The 25,480-nt window shown below is 43.4% G+C and overlaps 1 protein-coding gene across 1 annotated transcript; it reads left to right on the top strand.

Moving 5' to 3' along the window:
- Positions 1 to 1,802: 1,802 nt before the first annotated feature.
- frk (fyn-related Src family tyrosine kinase) lies at positions 1,803 to 17,521 on the top strand. Its single transcript, XM_052052166.1, has 8 exons — positions 1,803 to 2,368; positions 4,028 to 4,149; positions 11,659 to 11,822; positions 11,981 to 12,149; positions 13,935 to 14,093; positions 15,780 to 15,961; positions 16,362 to 16,521; positions 16,627 to 17,521. The coding sequence occupies exons 1-8, from the start codon at positions 1,986 to 1,988 to the stop codon at positions 16,833 to 16,835; spliced, it is 1,548 nt and encodes a 515-aa protein (XP_051908126.1). The 5' UTR covers positions 1,803 to 1,985; the 3' UTR covers positions 16,836 to 17,521.
- Positions 17,522 to 25,480: the final 7,959 nt, after the last annotated feature.

Below are 25,480 nucleotides of genomic sequence, written 5' to 3'. Positions count from 1 at the left end.
ACACCTGTGACCATTGTGAGGAAAAGTAGATAAGCAAATGGATATATGGACAGATGGATTGAATGTGCAATGGGGATGGAGGGAGGAAAGGGGAGACATACCAAACACGCTCATCATTGGATCTGCGAAGTGGAACAGTGTTAATATTTGGCTTAAGTTAATTCCACTTGAAACATAAAGCAGACATTGGACACTTGAGGTGATAGTAATAATTGTGACATGACTTGACTTCATTATTAGCAGGCTTCTCCTCCAAATGAAGACATCGAGGAGTGATTGTATCACTAACCCAAAACATTTCTCTTTCTTCCCTCCTTGCTCCTGTGTCAATCTCCTCCCGACTCAAAGACATTTCTAGTGGGAAGTATTAGCATGGACACAGAGGAATATGCAACTAGACCAGGTGTGTCCAAACCTTTTTCCCAAAGGGTGCAATAAGAAAAAGATGCAAGGCCCACTTTTTTAAACTTCAATTTAATTAAATCAATCAAGCAATTGTACATTGCATACAATGTAGTTAATTTGGGAAAACTGCCCCATTAATGATTTCTGTTAAAGATGATAAGGCTTTAAGATTTAAGGTTGAAGTTTTTTTTTTTTAATTCGTTTTTGGGGTGGGGGCAACCCTTTATCCCAATTGAAAAGATCTGCCCCTTGACTGAGCAACTGGTGAATCAGATCTCCACAATCAGAACAAAAACAAGAACAATCTGTAGTTAATTAAGTAATATGTGAAGACCACTTATGTGATATATTCATAAATTGGACCTTGACACAAAGCAGAAAGTGGAGGAAAACATTTTTCTTTGTGAAATGGAATTATCTTCATTCTCTCATATTTATGTTTGTGCATATCTTGAGAAGTTTATAATTAGTGGTGGTGGTCGTCCCCATTAATCCAGTCAGGCCACTTTTTTTAGCTATGCTTTTAATGCTAGCCATTTGCGCTGGCTAATTGCGAACCATTTAAAATGTTGTTAGTATATGCTGTGGGGTGTTAAAAATATATATATAAAAGAAGGACGGTGGGCCACAAATGGCTCCCGGGCGTAGGTTGGACACATTCATTTAGCCAAATGAGATGAGCCTGACATAGCATCTCATGAGCCCCAACTTTTGCTCCACCCAGTGGCCATTTATTTTACAGAACAGCATACGCATGGCACGTTCTCAATATACTGTACCGTCAATCAAACAGTATAAAATGAAACACCTGCAGTAAACCAAAAAGTAACTCTTTGATGGAAAGAAAAAATCATAAATACCTTCTGAACAAAGTATTTATTTTGTGTGTTTCACACGTGTAGTCCCTCGTAGCAAATGTGTGTGTGACGTGTAATTTTGCACATTGATGGGTAGGCACCACATTCCGCAGACCCGGCAAACTATTTGTGTACAAGGAATTAAAAAGTACCTTTTCAATGTGACATCTTCTGTCAGTAATAAACACTTTCAGATTTTCCCTGTAGTATTTGAACGCAACATTACAATTGCAGTCAACCAAAAAAGTAACTATTTGATGGAAGGAACGAAATAATAAATGCTATCTCAAAGTGCATTTATTTTGTGAGTATCACACATGTAGTCCCTAGTAGTAAATATTGTGTGTGTGTGTGTGTGTGTGTGTGTCTGTGTGCTGTGTAATTTTGCACATTGGTGGTTAGGCACGAATTCCACAGACCCACCTATTTGTTTTCAAACAATGAAAAAGTCGCTTTTTAATATGACCCCCTTCAGTCAGTAAGACATTTTTCAGATTTTTCCAGTTGGCACTTGAATGCGACATTATCTCACTGACACTCCCCAGTTCTCATCAGGTGCAGGTGATTACCACCATCCACTTTGGACTCTGCTCACCATGTCGTAGTGCTGCCCTCCGATACATTTTTAGTTCCTTCGATAATACTTACGTGATATGTGGAGGATCATGAGAGAGACACCGACTGGAAGATGTACTCAAAATGAATTGCTGTGATTGACTGAGCATGGATATCAGAACGAAGTTTTCAGTGTGTTGGGAGGGTTGTCGCACTTGTTTTAAAAAATCTAATTCAAGTGGAATTAAGAACGATACACCCAAAAAAGAAACAGTTGTCGTCATTGAAAACCCAACCGCTATCCGAACAAATAGGTCGTATTTGAAAAGCCAAGAAGAGAATAATATCGAGAATCGTTTTATCGCACTTTATGACTACTCTGCTCGCACCAATGAGGATTTGAGCTTTAACACAGGTGATATTTTGGAAGCTCTTGATAAAAATGCCAAGGACTGGTGGTTGGCAAAAGCGCTCACTGGAATTTCGACATCCAAAAAAGGCTACATCCCCGCAAATTATGTGGCGCCAGTGGAGAGTCTCGACGCAGAACCGTGAGTAATGGTCATGCCTTCCTAGCTGTCATGCTCTCAATTTCCTGAATTTGAAAAATCGTTAGGTTTTTGTTTTATACACGATGTTTAGTGTTGATGTATTTTAACTGCATAAATGTAGTATCGCCGTATCTTCTGTTTCTTCACGTATTTACAAATCAAAAATGTAGTCTAAAACAAACTTGTAATATTGAGCTTTCTATTAAGAAATGTTGTCGGACTAGTTAATCATTGTTAGAAGTTAATAATTACATTTTCACACCGGGGCGTACAATTGTATGACAGATTTCAGACGTAGGGTGTCCCGTGGCATATTATTTTGAGGGATTGATGTTTGGAAGTACTTAGTGATACTAAATTTAATTTACATTTTATGCCCAGCACTGTTTATAACGTCAATTGAAAAGGTAGAGATGCAACTAGAGGCAAAAAGAATTTAAATTACTGGAAGATGTCCTCTGTTTTGCCTGACGAAACCGTATACAGGTTTATCCTGTTTGAAAATAGTTTTGGTCATGAAGGAATATACACGTCATGTTTCTTCGCCTCTAAACAAACATTGTAAGCCTGCAAGTAAAAATAAGATTTTTTTTCTAATTTAACACATCACGTACAGGTATGTCATTTTATATCACACTACACCTGACAATATTAGTTACTGTATACGAGGGGTGCCCAAACTTTTTGGACCGAAGATCTACTTTTCGATCAACGAACCGCCCGGGATCTACCCTTACCGGCACGCGCACACACACGCACGCATGAACGCCATGATGAGAAAAAGCCTGAAACTGAGGCATGCGATGCACTTTTGCAGGCTGTTAACTATCGTAGCTCACACGCACAGTTTTAAAATGCTTCCCTGAGCCCTCCGAGATTCCTATTCTTTGCCCGTGCCCTCGGCTGCAGCTCTGATTACAAGCTGCAATTGCAGACTGCTGAGCGCAAACAACTTCTGGTGACGTACTCACGCGCCACCGTAAATTTAAGATTTACCTGCTTTATTTTATTTAAAAAATAGTGAAAATGACACTGATAAGATGATTAGGGTGCAGTGTATATTAACACAAAAATATATTACTAACATGTACAAAGACACACAAATGGTTGTTTTTTTTCTTCTTGACACTCCTCGGATCTACTTGGGACCTGTCTTAGATCTACCGGTAGATCAGGATCTACCTAATGGGCACCCCTGCTCTAGATGAACAACATGGGGTTGAGCTGCGTCTCCATATTACAGACAAAAAGCACCACCTGTCAAAGCCAAACCTAGAAAGTCAAGTCAGAAGACTGTTGAGCGTGCAAATGCATTTAGTAATAGATGAGCAGGAAATGTAGTTTGTTTTTCCATTTTGATGTTTTCCTCTCTCTTCTACATAAATTGAGCAAGTTGTTTTGTTGTGAGCAAGAAAAATAAGAAGTGGTTTGAAATAATTCTCATCAAAAAGTGTTTGAAGAGACTGCACATTGATGATTGTCAGGGAAATTTAAAAAAACAAACAAAAACAAATGGGAGGTTAGTCTGACTATCTCAACTGAATTGAACCTTTACATGCAATATGTATTGAGTCAATTTATGGATCCATGTTTTTGGGGGAGCTCATCTACATTGCCGGACATGTCTGATTAAATTTCTGTGTTCACTTTAATGTGTAGCTGGTATTTTCCGGACACAAAAAGGCTGGATGCAGAAAAGATGCTGTTAACAGGAATGAACCAACAAGGATCCTTCCTAATCAGGAACTGTGAAAGCCAACAAGGAGAGCTCTCCCTCTCAGGTAAGAAACAAGTGATTACAATTGGTTTCAACCCATTTCTCATTTACCCACAATTTCAACTGCTGTAAAGTATAGGGGTCGAACTATTTGATGGGCCAAAATGACCCCAAAATAATCACAATTACCCATTATTGTGTTACTCATTAAATTCCGAAATATTGGTACTTTCCCATGACACGGGAAATGCTCCTGAGTGTTGGACTTACTCAGAATGTGCCGTTTTTCCTGTATATGGAACTCGGACTCCATTCAATTCAATAATCTGAGATGACGTTCTCACATGACTGGATACAAACACCAGCAACATTTTCACAACAATGGTGGAATACCGTGTTATGCTGGTACCGCAGAGGCTCTTGAGCATGATAATGCTTTTGACAAAAATCTTCTGCTTCTCACCGTCCGCAACAAGTGGAGATGGAGATTAAATAGCACATGAATCTCTCTTGAATCCACCGTGCGCAACAACCGGAAGGGCAATCAGAAGAAAAATTTTGGTAAATTTCAGCATGACTGTAGGCATATACATTTTTGACGCGCAACCTTTTAAAAACAAATTAGGAAAAGAGTGGCTCAGAGGTACCCATTTTAAGGGCCAAAATAATCCAAAATTTAAATGTTTATCACACTCTTCCCATGTATACACACACACTAATATAATATATATATATATATATACATACACAGTAAACATTCTCTAGTACGGACTCATGTTTCCGCTGTCCAATCTGTCCTTAAAACAAAAATTCCTTATTTAGGAAATGAGCATGGTATACATCCTTTATGAACCTGCAAGTATGTTGAAAAAAATGCATGCGTAACAACGCAAGCAATAAAATGCTAAAATATACTGTTTATATAACAAAAACAGCTGTACAGTATACAGTACAGGTGTAGAGTATAAAAAACACAACACAGTACAGTACATACAGTATTTTAATGTTGATTTTTTTTTCCGTCTTGAGAAAAAAAGAGTATTTTGGGTGGTTTTGTTTTGTTGGGTTCTTCTTTGTTTTCATTGCCATGATCTACAGGACGTACTGTAAGTGAATGGAGTTAAAATCTTTCGCAATTACCGTAAAACACACGCCAACAAAAGGTCACACGGCGTTGATTCAAATCCGATGATAGAAAACTGAGAGATGAACACGTTTCTTCCATTGTGTCTCCAGTTGTGTCGAGCGGGCGTTGCTTTTTAAGCGAGCGCCACGATCTACAGGACGTAAGTAAATAAACTTAAAATCGTTCAGCATTATAGTAAAACGCACGCCAATAAAATGTCACTCACACGTCATCGTTTTGAATCCGATGAAAGGAAACGGCGAAGCGAACACGTTTCTTCCATCGGGTCTCCAGTTGTGTCAAGTGGGCGTTGCTTTTTAAGCTAGTGCCATGATCTACAGGACTTAAGTACAGTAAATAAAGTTAAAATCATTGGCAATTAATTACAGTAAAACGCACGCCAATAAAAAGTCACTTACACGTCGTCGTTTCGAATCCGATGATAGAAAACGGCGAAGTGAACATGTGTCTTCCGTTGCATCGGGTGAGCGCTGCGTGCATTTAAGCTCTCGCGGCCTTCCGTCTCCATCCGGGTTACGGATAGTGGAATTTCCGCCTACGTAAGTTCCGGTAAAATGTAATATCGTAGTCAAAATGTTAATGCATAGGTTTTTATTCCGGGTGAAAGAAATTCCTTTTCATAGAATTCCGGGGATGGGAATATTTACTGTATATATATATAGGGTGTAAGATGCTGGCAGGGAAAGCCTACATGGAACGCCATAACCAGGTGGCTGGCATAGTCTACCGAAACATCTGTGCGGAGTATGGACTGGAAACCCCAAGGTCAAAATGGGAAACACCTCCGAAGGTGATGGAGAATGACAGAGCGAAGATCCTGTGGGACTTCCAGATCCAGACTGACAAGATGGTAATGGCGAACCAACCAGATATCGTGATCATAGATAAAGGGCAGAGGAAAGCCGTTGTAGTGGATGTAGCGGTCCCAAGTGATGGAAACATCAGGAAGAAGGAACATGAGAAACTCGAGAAATACCAAGGGCTCAGAGAGGAGCTGGAGAGAGCCTGGAAGGTAAAGGTGACAGTCGTGCCTGTGGTGGTCGGAGCACTCGGGGCAGTGACCCCCAAACTAGATGAGTGGTTGCAACAGATCCCGGGAACAACATCGGACATCTCAGTCCAGAAATGTGCAGTGCTGGGAACAGCAAGGATACTGCGCAGAACCCTCAAGCTTCCTGGCCTCTGGTAGAGGACCCGAGCTGAATGAGGGACGGACACCACCCGAGGGGTGAGATGAGGATTTTTTTTTTTATATATATATATATATACATATACATATACACACACGCACACACAGTATTTTCTGATCTGCTTATCCTCCAAGGGTTGTGGGGCGTGCCGGAGCCTATCCCAGCTGTCTTTGGGTAGTAGGCAAGGTACACCCTGAACTGGTTGCCAGCTAATCGCAGGGCACGCATAGACGAACAACCATGTGCTAACACTCACACCCAGGGATGATTCAGAGCAGGGGTGCCCATTACGTCGATCCTGATCTACCAGTAGATCTAAGACAGGTCCCAAGTAGATCCGAGGAGTGTCGAGGAGAAAAAAAACTCCAACCATTTGTGTGTCTTTGTACATGTTAATAATATATTTTTTGTATTAATGTAGGCTTGTCACGTTGCATGGTGGTGGTGGACCCCAAAAAGCAGGCAGGAGAGAGGAGCAGGGTGTATTTGAAGATGTGTATTGATAAAACACAGAAAACTAAATCCTAAGCAAACAAAGTCCAAAGTAGCAAACAAAATCATGACTGAAGATAAAACATAGCAGCAACCAAAACATGACTCAAACAAACATGACAGTAGCAAAAACAACAATGACCCGACACCGAGTGTGCGGGCAGGAGTCCTTTTATAGGCCTGATTACCTATGACCAACAGGTGTGCAGCTGCCAGGGGAGCTCTACAGTGACACTTGTTGGTCCCTAAACCGAATCGTGACAAGGCTGCACCCTAATCATCCTATCAGTCTCATTTTCACAAAAAAAAATAAATGAAAATAAAAAATAAAGCAAGTAAATCTTCAATTTACGGTGGCGCGTGATTACATGACCGGAAGTTGTTGGCGCTCAGCAGTCTGCAATTGCAGCTTGTGATCAGAGCTGTTGCGCGCTATCTTTTGTCGGCATTATTCTCATTCAGTTTGCTTCGTGTACAATTCACCGAGGGCATGGGCAAAGAATAGGAATCGAGGAGGGCCCAGGGAAGCACTTTAAAACGGTACGTGTGAGCTACGATAGTTAACAGGCTGCAAAAGTGCAACGCATGCCTCAGTTTCAGGCTGTTTCTCATCATGGGGTGTGTGTGTGTGTGTGTGTGTGTTTGCGTGCGTGTGTGCGTGCGAGCGCCGGTAAGTGTAGATCCCGGGAGGTTAGTTGATCGAAAAATAGATCTTCGGTCCAAAAAGTTTTGGCACCCTGATTTATAGTGTTCCGTGAACCTGCCAAGTGTGTTTTTGGAATGTGGGAGGAAACCGGAGTACCCGAAGAAAACCGGCGCAGGCACAGGGAGAACATGCAAACTCCACATAGGAAGGCTGGAACGAGAATTGAACACTGCACCTCTGCACTGTGAGGCTGACAGCCTATCCGAGCCGCCCTCTTCAGCGAGCTGCGCAAGGTTCTGATCACAATCCTGATCATTTGAATTAGATGTGTTGCAGCAAGGAGAGGTAGAAAAAAAGCATGAAAGTGGCCCTTGAGGAGACCAGAGTCTGAACCACCCGCTGTAGACATTTGGGTTTCAGATTAAAAGATAAATATGAGAGAAAATTTCTGAATTCCAGTTTTTATTTTATGTCATTTAAATCTGGTTGTGTAAAAGTTTCAGAGATGTAAAATGTTTTGTTTAGCAGGAATCTAAAGTACACATCTCTCAAATATTACATGGCTTGTTTAACTACATACCCAGAGGGTGGTGGTTCAATCCACGGCCATTGCAACATGTCGAAGTGTCCTTGAGAGGGATACTGAACCCAGAGTTGCTCTTGGTGCTGTGTCACCAGTAGGTGAGTGAGGTAACAAGTCCACTCAACTCAACTGTATTGATACAGCACTTTAAAATAACCATCACTGTCTGCAAAATGCTCTACATGGATGTCAGAGATTTTCTCGGACAAAGTTAAAGAAATGACTCGGCACACAGGAAAATTGTCTTCAATATCGGCGGAAGCGGATCTCTGAGAGCGAACGATGGTTAGTTGTTCCGCGATCACACTTGTGCTCCATTCCCGCCAATTCAGACTTTTATTCTAACATACAAGGAAAACACTACCCCCGATATTTGCGTACCACGCCCACGGTCCGGCCCCGTGATTTGTTACCTGTTTTTAAACATTGAACCACCAGTACGTTGGCACCTTTTCTGTCTGGTCTACATCGAATTAACATGTTGCAGGCTTTGCGGATGGCCAATGTCGCCTGGGCGCGACAGGTGTTCTCAACTCGTCTCTTGTTGTTCAACCTCTATTCCCGAAGTATTCATTCCCCTTTTGTGACCGAGTTTCGCCCTCTCCCCTGTGATCGCCCACCTGTATTGACGTGCTAATTGTGGACTTCAACAGCCCTCCGGCTTTGTGCACAGGAATTTGGGGGTGCTGGATATGCACCCAAATGTTTTGATGTGCCCGGATTAAATGAAACTTTAAACATGATACAATTTTGCTCATAGATTCCTCTAACAATGGAGCAAAAATAATTCGGTCAATAACACAGAAACCACAAAACAGTAAAATTAAAAATCAAGCCTCATGCTGACTCAAAAGCCAAAGAATAAAAATGAGATTTAAGACAAGTTTGAAAGATGGGCAGCTTGCCGAACATTCAGTGTGGGAGGTCATTTGAAAGAGAGCGACCAGCAACAAAAGTGGCTCTATCCCCTCTGAGCCCTCAGTTTAACTCTCGGTATCTCTAATAATGTCTGGTCCGGAGACCTGAGGCACTGGGAAGGTGTGTAGGGACGGAGGAGCTTAGAGAGGTGAGGTGGAGCGAGGCCTAGATTTGAAGACCAATAATAGGATCTTAAAAATTATCTAAAATATATTGGGAGCCAGTGAAGGGATGCCAGAGTAAGGTGCTCCCTTTCACGAGTACCAGTAAAGAGGCGAGCAGCAGTAGCAGCAGCGAGAGGTAAGATCGGGCCGCCCAAGCCCGAGGTCGGGTCGGGCCCTAAAATGTCAATCATTGCTTCGGGGTCAGGTCGGGCTTCTCTCTCGCTGACTTTTTTTCGAATAAAAATGTGTTTTAAAAAATGTATACTAAAACGATGTGCGGATACTAAACTAAGGAATACTTGTTTTAAAACAATTGGGATAAAACTGAGAGGGCGCTTTAATGTAATTGCTATTTAACTACTAAACAGGAGCGCAGCCGCATACGGCCAGACGCTGAACATGCACTGCGCACGTGTCCACCAAATTACAGATAACGAAAATTAAAACTTTTATGTTAAATTTTGTTTAAGCAAGACTATAGAAATAATTTCATATATCTACCTATTTATTTGATTTGAATTATTCTATTTAAAGCCTAGTGGGCTGCAGGATTTCTCTGTGTAATTAAGCAAATGTGCATCAAGATCTCTTTGTCTGGCCTTTTGTTCTGTGTTTCAGCATTATTTCGTTGTGCAACTGCATTTATCATGTTCATAAAAATATGTAGATTATTTTAATCTTAAGAAATCTTGCGTTTTTTTTCTGCCAAAAATACTCACAAATAAAATATGAAATTTCGGGTTTGCTTCGGGCTCTGGCCTGCAAATCAACTTCATTGGTCGGGCTCGGGTCGGGATTTAATACCCTCGAGCCCGGTAGGGCTAAATTTTTTAGGACAGATCTTACCTCTAGCAGCAGCATTCTGGAGCAATTGGAGACGCTTAATGGAGGTTTGGCTGACTGTGTGAGGCGCTTTCAGTACCTGAGTTACAAAAGCGCTATACAAGTGACATCCTCTTCCCATTCATTCAATATTCATTTTAGATTTATTGAAAGATGAATATTAATTGAGCATTCACTGAAAGTTGAATATTCATTGAGTATTTTTTGCAAATGTGAAGGAATGGACACTTATTGCTGTTAAACAACAAAAATTACATCACTGAAACTTTTGTGTTTTAAGGAACATGTGAGGGATTATATTTCATCAGAAATTTAGTTGAGGTCACGTGATCCACAAGGTCAAATTAAAGGTCGAGGTAAAGTTACTCAAATCTGCATCAGTCTTCTATGTGATTTCAGATTCCTTGTTCAATTGCCTTTCCAGCAATACCTATTTTCGTGAAGATTAAAACAGTACTTGCTGAGATGTAAGGATTCAAAGCATGGTGGCCACAACCCTTTTTGCCAAACATGTTGAAATTCGGCGTAGCATAGCTCTCAAACCCCTGCTCTGATTGACCTATTATTTCAGATTTTGTATTCTATGGTCACAGCAAGTGAAAGTGTACAGCAAGTTTAATGAAAATCAAAATCTACTTGGTAGAATCCACTGGGTGATTTGGCCCAATTTTGGGTCACTAAATCTTAAACAGTGGTCATCTTGTTGAGGCCTCTCCTGATTAGGTGAATTTCTTACGGTAAATTGCCAGACAAAACTGTTTTAAAATTCATTCTGCTGCAGAGTGAGACATATCAATATTTGTGTAATATGTCCATTATTGGTAAAAGAAGACTCAAATCTTAAACACATTAATTCAAATGTACAGGAGAGGCCTGAGATATGACCCATGAGGCACACCATATTTTTATTTCGCTTCCAGAGATGTCTGATCATTTATCCAGACAGAATATATTGTCCTCTGTTTCTGAGGTTATCGAATTACTAAACCTCATGAACACAGCAATGTGTTGGCTTTGTGTTGCAGTTTTGACATAAGAATATCTCGGTCCACTGTGTTGAATGCTTTTCAGAGATGGAGGAAAATACAATGGCAAACATTTTGTATTTAGTGGTATTGAAATTCTATGAAATTCCATACTTTTCTAATTTACTGAAGGGAAGCATGGCAAAATGAAAACATGTTCTGTTATTAAAACACTGTTCTCATTTTTTAAAGACGGGGCCATAGCCACTTTCATGTCATTAGGAACTACCCTGGTTTTAAACGAGACCGCAATGACGGGTTAGAGGTATGGTAAGGAAGCAAATTACTTCCCTAAGTAGCTTGGCTTTGATTTCATTGTGACCTGCTGCTGAGTCAAGTCTTACAATTACCGGTCCTGTAAGTCAATTAGTTCACTTACTGAGGAAGGTTGAACATTTTGCAGAGTGGGGAGAACTGACCGTGTTCTCTTCAGGACCAATATTTGTTTTTATTTTCTTGGCAAGGATGCTACCAACATTTATAAAAAAATTATATTAAATTCATCCACTGTGTTTAGTTGGACGCAGCGGAAGTCTTAATACAGTTAATGTATTTTGTCTTTCAGTGTTGGACAACGGGAGGGTGAAGCATTATAAACTAAGAAAAACAGAGCTGGGTCTCTACTATGTCTCGAGGACCAGAGTATTTGAAACGCTGAAAAAGTTGGTGCTTCACTACTCGACACAACCAGATGGGCTCTGTGTGCGTCTGGGTGAACCGTGCAAAAAGGTATGCATTTTGGGGAGTACACTTGGACAAGTTTTATTTAAAAAAAATCTATTTGCACTTTTTTCATCGAATTGTGGTGAATGGGTTTCTCGGAATGAGAACTACTCATATTGTACACTGCATAACAAAGCGGAAATGACTGTTTCTCTTTGCTTTAGATTGAGGCTCCGCAGACGAACGGCCTCTCCTATAACACTGTGGACCAATGGGAGATTGACCGCAGTTCCATCAAACTCCTGCATAAACTGGGAGCAGGTCAGTTTGGAGAAGTTTATGAGGGCCTATGGAATGACACCACATCCGTTGCAGTGAAGACCCTCAAACCTGGTAAGGGCTTTGATAAATGCTGTTCAAATTCTCTTATCTTGTGGACCAGGGCAGGCAAGATTTTATGTAATCACTGAGAGGAAGCCATTTGGTACCTTGAGCAAACATTAGTTTTTTTTGCTTTTGTTTTGAAATGGAGCAGTAGACGAAGCTTGAAATTCATACGCTTGACTTCCATTGCATCGAGCACGCCCGAGCCGGTGACGTGCTTAGTAGAACTGGTTTTTGCTATTATGAGCGTCGGCATGCGTCTATGTAAATTTTCTTCATTTTCAATGGCCACCTTATTCAAATACACCCATAGATCTCTCATTGCGGTTCAATACTTGTAACTGTGACAGCCACTTAAGAATCATCCAGACTCTCTTCTAAAATCAATCCTTGGTTAGACCTTGAGGTATAATGTGCATCATTGTACTCTGAATGACACCCAAGCTTCAACGTTTCCATAGGCTGCATCACATTTGGTTGTAGCATTGTGATCATTTTACAAAATACGTTCAGCCTTTTCACTTACAGGTTATTGTACACAAACAATAAAAGGAGAGATTTTATTGAGAGAAATTAGGGAACAGTGATAATCGGTGGCAGGAGTCTTAAATTACTGAGTAATATGTAGTCATGGAGATTTGACTGCTGTTTTTAGAGTCCGCTGCTTTTTAGAGAGTTTCTTTGGTGGGTGTTGAAGATGAGCATAAATGTCAAACGATGATGGAAGTAAAGTCAACTCGACACCACTGGAGTCTAGAATTAAAACAGTCCTTTCTCATGAACACTTTGAAACAGTCATTCATGCATTCGTCACATCCCGGTTGGATGACTGGAATGCCCTTTACTTTGGAGTCAGCCAATCCTCCATTAAGCGTATCCAGCTGGTTCCGAATGCTGCTGCTCGCCTCTTGACTCGTACTCGTAAGAGGGAGTACATAACTCCTAATCAGGCATCCCTTCATTGGTTCCCTGTACATTTTAGAGTTCTTTTTAAGATCTTATTTGTTTTCAAATCTTTCAAATGGCCTTGCCCCAATTTACCTCTCTGAGCTCCTCCTTTCCTACGCCCCTGTCCGATGCCTCAGGTCTCCGGACCTGACACTATTAGAGGTACCGAGAACTAAACGGAGGCTCAGAGGGGATCGTGCTTTGACCTCCCACTGAACATTTGGCAAGCCTCCTCGCTGCACATCTTTAAAACTCATCTTAAAACTAATTTTTATTCTTTGGCTTTTGACTCGGCAAGAGACTTGATCTTTAGTTGTACAGTACTGTTTTTGTGCTTTTTACGGTCTTTATTTTTTTGTTTTTTTAAACATTCCATTGCTTATCAAATGTTGCAAATTTGGATTATTGAAAGAGTAATTTCAGTCACATTCAGTCTTGATGCGTTTGTGATATTCTTCGTCAAGAGACTTTTAAATCGATGGTGTTATCTCTATGAACATTGATGTTAGGCAATCAAAGTTTTCCAGTTTTCAATGAGTTACCAAAATTGGGATCATTGGAGTGTGACTTTGTATGTTGTTTCATTGCTAATTAATTATCACTGAATCCTGTTCTAATATCTGTGTGGCATCCAACATTCTTTCTGCACTGGGGCATGTCATGCCGGCAGATGACTCTTCCCCAAAGTTGGAACCCGCACACTGATTGAACCACTTTTGTCCCCATAGTACATATGCTATGTGATGAATAATCTTTTAATCTGGTCACTAACTGAATCATTTTACTTTACCCCTTGGCACCTATGATACTTCATATACCGAGAGTCTTTTGTTTGATATATTCAAGGTACCATGGGCGCAGAGGACTTTCTCAGAGAGGCTCAAATCATGAAGAGACTGAGGCATGCCAAACTAATCCAACTGTATGCTGTCTGCACCATGGAAGAGCCCATCTATATTATCACTGAGCTGATGAAGAACGGCAGCTTGCTTGAGTACCTTCAAAGTACATGCTTTTTCTCTTATTCCATTTTGAATCCACTTTTTTCCATTTGTTTTTATTTTATCATGTGAAATCATTGTTACGTTGAGGGATGTAGAATAACTGACCGACCTATATTGGGGGGGTGGGGTGGGGTTCGCATTCATTGGTCGGATATCAACAAAACTGGACTGATAACAAAGGACTTAAAAGACAGATGTTGGCCTGGTGATTGGAACGTCAATGCAATTGCAGCCTCTGCTGCAAGACGTAACATTAAACAGTGAGGGCTTTTTTGTTGTTGTTTTATCACTAAAATAGTAATAGTAGGTTTTCATATTTGGAGACTCAGAACTGTTACTTGGGATTCCAATTGTATAAGGGCTAAACGAGTGTTCGAGTAATTGAGGTGACTGAAGCTAGCCGCAACAACACTTAATCATGTGCATCTGTGCAGGCCAACTTCGTAAAAGTCTGGCAAATACATGGACATCGACGTGATAGCTTTTGTCTGCATTTTCTTTTGAAGTTGGCTGTATGGTCCTGTAATCATTCAGTGAGGGTTGACGTGTCTCCAATATTGCTTAGCGTCTGACAACTAGCAAAGAGTGCTGTCCGACTACTTTTCAAAGACTGAATCGACGCTTACCGTTGAGGCTGACAGAGTGACTAAGTTAAAGTGACGACTGAACCCTTGTTAATTAACCAGGCTTACTCAAATGTCTTGTTTTAGCAGGCAAAAGTGCTTCTATGAGTCAGACGTCACACAGTTCAAAATCTCATATATGAATGTCTTGCGCTGATTTAAAAGAAGAAAAAAAACATGTAATCTTATGGTGTTATGTCTGCGTTGCATGACTTGGGGTCAGCATTTTTTTCCCACTACACTATAGGATATTGAAATTTGCATCACAATCTTTTGTAAGCATTCAGGCTACATTTAACCAATACCTTAAAAAATGAAGTATAATTCTATGGTTTTAAGAGTGTCGTGCATTATTTCCGTTTAATATTTTTCATTATATAATAATGCCCCAGGGTATGCAGATCCGGAGGTCATTATTAGTTTACTACTAAACGGGAAAAATACATGTGGTGTCACACACTTTTCCCATCTGTGCACAAGCTTCCATCTTGCCTCAGGGTAAAAATCTTTGGACCGATGTCTCAGCCAGTCGCACACACTTTTGACTTCGTCACTTTGAACCTTGGTGCCTCTCGTGAACGCTTTAAGGGACCAAACAGGGAGCCGTTCCCAGCCCAGCTCTTGATGGTCGCAATGTTTGGGCTGCTGTGTGAGGCCTTGCGGTGTCATGATGCAAGATGATGACTCCTGACTGATGACCCCTGTGTTTGTTCTCTGCGTCTTCCTTGACCAGCCTCAGCAGCTCACAGTAGTTTGCACAAAGTTTGAAAGTGATGATTAAGAGTGTTGTGAGCGACTGGCTGAGAAATCAGTCCAAAGATTTTTACGCTGAGGGAATATGGAAGCTTGTGCACTGGTGGGGAAAAATGTTTGACAATGATGGGAGACTACGTTGATTTTTTTTTTTCAATGTAAGCTATCTGATGTTATGTACACTAATCCTTGAATTTACAATTTTTTTAACCGATTGTTGACAATTGCTCACTCTGCATCATAACTCAGTTTTGCATACTCCACATTTCCACAAAATGACTGCCTTGTTTTGGTGGTCTAAATAATTTCAGAGGACAAGGGTGCCAAACTAAAGCTGTCGGACCAGATCGAGATGGCTGCTCAGGTGGCATCTGGTATGGCTTTTCTGGAGTTACAGAACTACATTCACCGAGATCTTGCTGCCAGGAATGTGCTGGTTGGGGAGAACAACATCTGCAAGGTGGCTGATTTTGGTCTCGCCAGGGTCTTTCAGGTATGTTGCATGCGCTGCATAAATCAAGAATTTTAGTCCGATGCATCATTTGGTGTCAAAAGTTGTAGCTGAGGTCTTTGCTTTGGGACTACAAGGGGGGAAAACTATCATGGGGCCCACCAATGGAATTATGGGAAATGTACTGTTTTTGATCTGTTACTCCAGTTTACATGTTTTTTAACTGTGAAAGAAATTTGAGTTCCCTAAAAAAAAATGACACGCACAGAGAGAACATGCAAGAGCCACACCATTTTCTTCCATCCCGATGGAAAATCCAAACCTGCTCTTCACACAACATACGAATAAATCCTTTTTTTTAATTGCATGTTCTCTTTAATGACTCAGAATTATTTTGGTTGTGTGATTTAATTCAGGTTTGTTATTTGTGTTTTGTATCCAGAATGACAATGTCTATGAGGCCAGAGAAGGTACCAAATTTCCGGTGAAGTGGACTGCTCCCGAGGCCATCCACAACAACGTATTCACGATCAAATCAGACGTCTGGTCATTTGGTATTCTCTTGTACGAGATCGTGACATTTGGCAAAATGCCTTACCCAGGTAAGACCAAAGATAAAACAATCACAATCACACCAAAGCTAGAGTATATTATACTTTTTTTTTTTTTGTGGTTCGCTCTGACAATTTCTCCTTGTTTTTGTCAAGACATGACAAACTACCAGGTTGTCCAACAAGTTCCTCAAGGCTACCGAATGACCCGTCCCCCAAAGTGTCCCAAAATCATGTATGACATCATGATGGACTGCTGGAATGAGAATGAACAGGACCGACCCACATTTGAGACCTTGCAGTGGAAGTTGGAGGAATTCTTTGATCTGAGCACTACTTCCTATGATGAAACCGCGCCCTATTAGCACACTGACTCGAGAACTCAATCATCCATTTAAAAAATAAATAAATAAATCACTTGAATCCATACATGCATCGGGATGCGTTTTGAAATTCCCCTGTTAAATTTAGAACCTGATTGACTTTTGGATGTAATACTGTGACACCCAGAGAGGACACTGTCGCTGTCATCCTCCTGGTTTTCTTTTTGCCAGCTGAGTGGGGTCATGGACTGCTTTGAGCAGAGAAGTGAATCCAATCTTCAAGGATCTTGATGAACCAGTTCTACTGGCACTTCACCTTGGCCACATTCTTTCCGTTTGCTGCCTGCCACGCATGACAATGAGTCAATCATACAACACCTTACCTCAGCTGATTGTCTGTGATCTTGAAGTCATGTACAGCAACTCCGTCATTGGTCTGCGTACACTTTGATGATTTGAAAGCGTGTGTGTTATTGTCGTTGTTGCCAAATTGCTGTAATTTTGAATTTAAGCATCCTTTTTATTGTCACTCTGTATGATACTTTATATGATTTGCAAATGTAATGAAGCGTATCGTTTTAACAAAGTAGCTTAGTGGTCTGCAAAGATGTGGTGATTTCATACGTTTTAACAAAAGCTTACTTTAATGAATTAATTCTACGTTATACTGTACGTGTTTACATAAACTGACTATTTTATGTTGAATAAATCAAGTGAATCAAACACAATTCCGAAATTATTCACGTTGCATAACTACAGGTGTCTGAATATGGATTTTTCTCAACTCGACTGTATTTATAAAGCACTTTCAAACGGCCATCGCTGCATGCAAAGTGCTGTGCATGGAGCAACAAACATATACAACAGTAAAGCAATAAATCATTAACAAAGATGGCACCAAATGGTAAAACTAAGATCAAATCTGAGTCATGCCGAGTCAAATGCCAAAGAATACAAGTGAGTTTAGAGGCAGGTTTTAAAGATGGGCAGTGAAGGGGCTTGCTGAATGTTCAGTGTGAGGTCATTCCAGAGAGACGGACCACCAACGGAAAATGCTGGATCCCCTCTGAGCCCCCATTTAGTTCTTGGTACTTCTGATAATGTCTGGTCCGCAGGTGTGTAGGGGCGAATGAGCTCAGAGAGGTAAGGTGGCGCAAGGTCATTTAAAGAGTTGAAAACAAATAAAAAGATCATGAAAATAACTCTAAAATGTATAGGGAACCAGTGAAGGGATGCCAGAGTAGGAGTTATATGCTCCCTCTTTTGAGTACCAGTCAAGAGGCGAGCAGCAGCATTCTGGACCAGCTGGAGACGCTTGATGGAGGATTGGCTGACTCCAAAGTAAAGTGCATTGCAGCAATCGAGCCGGGATGTGACAAAGGCGTGAATTACTGTCACAAGATGCTCATGAGAAAAGAGAGGTTTTACTTTAGCCAGCTGTCTAAGATGAAAGAAGCTGCATTTAACATGGGCACCAATTTGCCGGTCAAGTTTAAATCACTGTCCAGCTTAAGACCCAAGTTTGAGACTGTTGACTTAAGGAGACAGCCCAAGTCTACAGGATGGGATGTGCAAGGGCCACTGGGACCAGACAGTATCACTTCTGTCTTCATCGAAATCCAAGAAATTTTGTGCTATCCAGGATTTGATTTCTTCCAGGCAGGATAGGATAGAAAAGGATTTTCTTTTCAATCAATTTCGTATTTCCAAGAATTTGTCAATTCTTCATACATCTCCCGACCTAGCACACATTCATTGCAGACTTAGGCAGTTGCAGATGAGTCATCTCCAGGAGGTTGGAGTAATTTTAGTTGGTCACCACCTCCTGGGAATGTTTGCCACTGTCCATGTGTTGAAGCGGAGGATTGTCCATCCATCCATCCATCCATCTTCTACCGCTTATCCGGGGCCGGGTCGCGGGGGCAACAGCTTTAGCAGGGAAGCCCAGACTTCCCTCTCCCTAGCTACTTCTTCCAGCTCTCCCCGGGAGATCCCGAGGCGGTCCCAGGCCAGCTGGGTGACATAGTCTCTCCAGCGTGTCCTGGGTCTTCCCAGGTGGGACATGCCCGGAACACCTCACCAGGGAGGCGTTCAGGAGGCATCCGAATCAGATGCCCAAGCCACCTCATCTGGCTCCTCTCGATGTGGAGGAGAAGCGGCTCGACTCGGAGCCCCTCCCGGATGACCGAGCTTCTCACCTTATCTCTAAGGGAGAGCCCGGACACCCTGCGGAGAAAACTCATTTCGGCCGCTTGTATCCGGGATCTCGTTCTTTCGGTCACGACCCATAGCTCGTGACCGTAGATGAGGGTTGGAACGTAGATCGACCGGTAAATTGAGAGCTTCGCCCTTTGGCTCAGCTCCTTCTTCACCACGACAGACCGATACAACGTCCGCATCACAGCAGACGCTGCACCGATCCGCCTGTCGATCTCTTGCTCCCTCCTGCCCTCACTCATGAACAAGACCCCAAGATACTTAAACTCCTCCACTTGGGGCAAGATCTCCCCCCCGACCTGGAGGGGGCACTCCACCCTTTTCCGACTGAGGACCATGGTTTCAGATTTGGAGGTGCTGATTTTCATCCCAACCGCTTCACACTCGGCTGCGAAACGCTCCAGTGAGAGTTGGAGAGCCCTGTTTGAAGGAGCCAACAGCACCACATCATCTGCAAAAAGCAGGGATGCAATACTGAGGCCACCAAAACGGACCCCCTCAACGCTTCGGCTGCGCCTAGAGATTCTGTCCATGAAGGTTATGAACAGAATCGGTGACAAAGGGCAGCCTTGGCGGAGTCCTACCCTCACTGGAAACGATTCCGACTTACTGCCGGCAATGCGAACCAAACTCTGACATCGGTGGTATAGTGACCGAACAGCCCGTATCAGGGGGTTCGGTACTCCATACTCACGAAGCACCCCCCACAGAACTCCCCGAGGGACACGGTCAAACGCCTTCTCCAAGTCCACAAAACACATGTAGACTGGTTGGGCGAATTCCCACATATCCTCGAGAACCCTGCTAAGGGTGTAGAGCTGGTCCACTGTTCCACGGCCGGGACGAAAACCACACTGCTCCTCCTCAATCTGAGGCTCGACTTCCTGACGGACCCTCCTCTCCAGCACCCCTGAATAGACCTTACCAGGGAGGCTGAGGAGTGTGATCCCTCTGTAGTTGGAACACACCCTCCGGTCCCCCTTTTTAAAAAGAGGGACTACCACCCCGGTCTGCCAATCCAGAGGCACTCGCCCCGTTGACCACGCGATGTTGCAGAGGCGTGTCAACCAGGACAGCCCCACAACATCCAGAACCTTGAGGAACTCTGGGCGGATCTCATCCACCCCTGGGGCCTTGCCACCGAGGAGCTTTTTAACCACATCGGTGACTTCAACCACAGAGATAGGAGAGCCCACCTCAGAGTCCCCAGGCTCTGCTTCCTCCAAGGAAGGCATGTTGGTGGAGTTGAGGAGGTCTTCGAAGTACTCTGCCCACCGGTTCACAACGTCCCGAGTCGAAGTCAGCAGCGCCCCATCCCCACTGTACACAGTGTTCGTGGTGCACTGCTTCCCCCTCCTGAGACGTCGGATGGTGAACCAGAATTTCCTCGAAGCCGTCCGGAAGTCGGCTTCCATGGCCTCACCGAACTCTTCCCATGCTCGGGTTTTTGCCTCGGCGACCACCGAAGCTGCGTTCCGCTTGGCCAGTCGGTACCCGTCAGCTGCCTCTGGGGTCCCACAGGCCATAAAGGCTCGATAGGACTCCTTCTTCAGCTTGACGGCATCCCTTACTGCTGGTGTCCACCAGCGAGTACGAGGGTTGCCGCCACGACAGGCACCAACCACCTTACGGCCACAACTCAGATTGGCCGCCTCAACAATAGAGGCACGGAACATGGTCCACTCGGACTCAATGTCCCCCGTCTCCCCCGGAACATGGGAAAAGCTCTGTCGGAGGTGGGAGTTGAAACTCCTTCTGACAGGGGATTCCGCCAGACGCTCCCAACAAACCCTCACAATACGTTTGGGTCTGCCAGGACGGACCGGCATCTTCCCCCACCATCGGAGCCTACTCACCACCAGGTGGTGATCAGTTGACAGCTCCGCCCCTCTCTTCACCCGAGTGTCCAGAACATGCGGCCGCAAATCCGATGACACGACCACAAGGTCGATCATCGAACTATGGCCTAGGGTGTCCTGGTGCCAAGTGCACACGTGGACACCCTTATGTTTGAACAAGGTGTTCGTTATGGACAGTCCGTGACGAGCACAGAAGTCCAATAACAAAACACCACTCGAGTTCTGATCGGGGGGGCCGTTCCTCCCAATCACGCCCCTCCAGGTCTCACTGTCATTGCCGACGTGAGCATTGAAGTCCCCCAGTAGAACAAGGGAGTCCCCAGCAGGAGTACTCTCCAGCACACCCTCCAAGGACTCCAAAAAGGGTGGGTATGCTGAGCTGCTGTTTGGTGCATATGCACAAACAACAGTCAGGACCCGTCCCCCCACCCGCAGGCGGAGGGATGCAACCCTCTCGTCCACCGGTGTGAACCCCAATGTACAGGCACTGAGCCGGGGGGCAATAAGTATGCCCACACCTGCTCTGCGCCTCTCACCGTGAGCAACTCCAGAGTGAAAGAGAGTCCAACCCCTCTCGAGAGGACTGGTACCAGAACCTAGGCTGTGTGTGGAGGCAAGTCCGACTATATCCAGTCGGAACTTCTCTGCCTCACACACCAGTTCGGGCTCCTTCCCTGCCAGAGAGGTGACATTCCATGTCCCAAGAGCTAGCTTCTGCAGCCGAGGATCGGACCGCCAGGGTCCCCGCCTTTGGCTGCCGCCCAGCTCGCATTGCACCCGACCCCTTTGACCCCTCCCACGGGTGGTGAGACCATGAGAAGGGGGACCCACGTTGCCTCTTCGGGCTGAGCCCGGCCGGGCCCCATGGGTGTAGGCCCGGCCACCAGGCGCTCGCCAACGAGCCCCACCTCCAGGCCTGGCTCCAGAGGGGGGCCCCGGTGACCCGCGTCCGGGCAAGGGAAACTGGATACCATCGATTTTATTTGTCATTAAGGGGCTTTGTGAGCCGTGCTTTGTCTGGTCCCTCACCTAGGACCTGTTTGCCATGGGTGACCCTGCCAGGGGCATAAAGCCCCAGACAACTTAGCTCCTAGGATCATTGGGACACACAAACCCCTCCACCAGGGTAAGGTGACGGCTCACGGAGAGGGCGGAGGATTGTGTGTTCAGAGACAGTGCAGTCTCCTACACACAAACATTTGTTTCCTTTCATTGTAAGTTTTATAGAAGGCTTTTATTTTATTTTTCGGGTGCGGACAGTATTGACAGGCGGAGGATTGTGTGCCTGTCAATACTGTCCGTTGAGGAGGAGGAAGACATCTACATTATCGGCCGTCTAATAGCAGATATGCTGCAATTTGGTGTTAGCAGTTTCCTGTTCTATCGCAAAATCCAACCGACGGGAGCAGCTTTATTGGAAGCGAAGAAGCTGCCGGTCATTCTCGATGGTCTAGCGCGAATGTCCAGCACTCAGACTCAAGCGGTGACTGAGCTCAACCGCAATTGCGGTTCTGGAGCGTGTTCATACAATCGACAACAACATGGAGAACTTGTAATTCTCGCTTCGAAAAGGAATTGAGGATTTGGCTGATCAGCGCCAGTGAAGGGATACAGCCACGGACTCAAGGCCACCTGAAATTGTTGGCGGGCTTCCCTCCAAAACAAACAATGCTATTTGGACCCCTTTCTCCTGGATGGAATGTATGCACGGATGCTAGTGCCCCCACCATCACCCCCCTCCTTCTCGGCCATGGACTGATAAGCCGGGACTGTCTTCATGATGAGCAGACCTCGACGAAGCAGCCATGACCTGTTCACGCATACACATACACAGACAATCACACGCGCATACACATCCTTATCATCACCGCCTTCATCGCTCCATTCTTTTTCCCCCGCGACATAGAATTATCTGCAGAGCGCTCGGTGACCGTGCAGCTGGTCAGATAAGCTGCGTCGCGGTCGCCCCCCCCCCCCACCCTTCCCATCCATCTTGTGACTTGTTGTAACTGTCATATGCTTATTTATGTGCTAGCGTCTTTTTTTTATCCTGGACTTAAATTATCCTCAGAAGAGGATAGTTCGAGCGTGTTTCCCCCCCCCCCCTCTTTCCCTACCCAGTGTTTCCCTTTCTGAACTCTGGCTGTAAATTTCCCCATTAATAACATCCGGGACAAATAAAAGATATCTTAATCTTAACTTTTTCCAGACTCATAGATTTAAATAGGTTTTTTTCTAATTTCTTCTTGAATTTCTTCGGATCATTTATTTCTTGAGGTTTTGTAGCCTAGTTCACTTTGTCTGACAGATTCTATTCATGTGATTTCTTAATTCAACAATTGTGGAGCTAGGGTGTTGCCTGTAAAATTGAACTCAGCTTTTCCAAAATTGTCATTAGTCACAGTTACTTTGTGATTTAACTAGGGGGCGATAACTTTTTCACAGAGGGTCAGAAAGGCCCGGGGTATTTTTTTGTGCCTTAATAAACTGAATTGTCATTTGAAAACTGCAATTTGTAGTTCCTTGGGTTGTCCCTGTGTGATCTTAAAATTGGTTTGATGAACTGAAGTCCTTGTGTGTGATAAATATGCAAAGAACACAGTAATCAGGAAGGGGACAAATATGTTTTTCTCTGCGTTGTATTTGGTCACTCTTATGGCCAGAAAAACGACTCCAAGTGCAGCTGGTGTCAGAACGGAGCCGCTAGAGGCTAGACCAACATGTGACAGTGCTGAGCTCATAATCATTGTAAATCAGGGGTCTGCAAGTCCAGTCTTCGGGAGCTCTTATCCAGTCAGTTATATTTTTCCCTGCTCCGACGCACCCCTCTGAAAATGTATGTGGAGATCTAATTAGGCCCACTTTCACCTCTTAAAATATCACAAAACGATTTGCTTATCCATGGCTGACTTAAAGAGAATGAGGATACGAGCAGCTTACGTGCAGTTTCTGTCATGCTGTTTTTTGTTGTTGTTGTTTTTTGATAACTCAAGAAGATAGCAAATTATCTGCACCGAATATCCTCACTAGGGTCACGCAAAATAAGTCCAACTTTGACATTTCACCAAGGAACTGGAACTGGTCATGCAGCTCGCTATCTGACAGTGACGCTCTTGAAGCGGAACCTTAGCAAGCGCACTTCCCACTGTGACGTGGAAATTTCACCAAGCCGACCTCCGGGTTTGTTGAGGACCCGTTCATCTGAAATTGGCGCCCACTCACACTGCGATGTCAAGCTGCGTATCTGTCTGAATAACAATTAATTCAAAATAATGTGCAGATTCCTTTACGATTTTCACAGGTTAAAGTGGACAAGAGGAGGAATGTGACTTTAAATTCAATTCTTCCATGTCCGCAGTTTGGTCTCCTTCAACTTCTCTGCTTTTGCAATCAGAGAGGCTCTAACCACTTATGCGGATGATTAAGTGGTTGAACCACAGCGGAACGCCTGGATATGCACGATCTTGGACGCTTCCCTGTCACTCAACCTGTTTAAGATGGACTGTCGTCTGTTCCCATCTATTGTTGTCTTGCAGAAATGGTCATTTTTTTGGATTTTATATGGAATGCTAAGACTTTTATTTTTGTTGTCTGATCCGATTATGGCTGGTCTGCATCTTGCTCCTTTTCTAAAACTGTACAGTAACAGTTATAGAACGTTCTCATTTGATTGGACAGTCAATCACGAGTTTAGAAAATGCATTCATATTAAAAATAATAACAATAAAAATTAAAATAATGTATTTTAATCAGTTTCGCTGGCACTTGGGAAAGCGTTGTTATCAAACCGATTTGTTGCTTCAGATCGTTCTCCGGGCCTTTTCCTTGTGGATTTTGGCGCTATCTTCTGGTCATCATTGGAAGCATTGTCTACAACGTAAGTTTTTACCTACTGTGAATTGCGTTCATTAAATTTGATTTTGAGCATTACTGAATGATTTTTACAATCTTCTAAATTGTACAATGGATGAATGTGTTCACAAAATAACAATTGCATGTCATACCTTACATCAGGATCTTAGTTTTCTCGTGTTCACATATGGACAGGCAAAAAAAATATATATATATATATATATATATATATATATATATATATATATATATATATATATATATATATATATATATATATATATTGCGCGTCGTCCCGCACGCGGTCTGTCCTTCCGTCTGTCCCTTTTCAAAACGTACCTACTTCACCGCGCCGCTGCGCGCCGCCATCGCGCCGCTCAGGCAGTGGCTCACTATGATCGTGCGGGCATCTTAGCGAAAAAATGTTGTCTACCCACAAGCATTGCAATGAAATTGTTAGTTATTTAGTAGAGCTAAACATCTCTTTATTTTCGCGATAAGCAATGAAGATGAACAAAAAGTTGAACCAAGCAACAACACTTTTGTGGGCCGAAGGAACTAGCTGATGAGCCGCCCGGAGGCTCATCAGCTATATATATATATATATATACACACACACACAGACACATACACACGTTAAAAAATTAGAAACTTGTGGTTTATTTTCAATGTTCATGCATTGCCTTTGATCAGGGGTGTTAAACTAATTTTAGTCACGGGCCACTTTGGAATTATGTCTTCCCTCGGAGGGCCGTTAGG

The sequence above is a fragment of the Hippocampus zosterae genome, chromosome 19 (assembly GCF_025434085.1).
Source record: "Hippocampus zosterae strain Florida chromosome 19, ASM2543408v3, whole genome shotgun sequence".
Lineage (NCBI taxonomy): Eukaryota > Metazoa > Chordata > Actinopteri > Syngnathiformes > Syngnathidae > Hippocampus > Hippocampus zosterae.
Note: the sequence above shows the minus strand (reverse complement) of the source record. Positions and strands in the feature narration are given on the sequence as shown.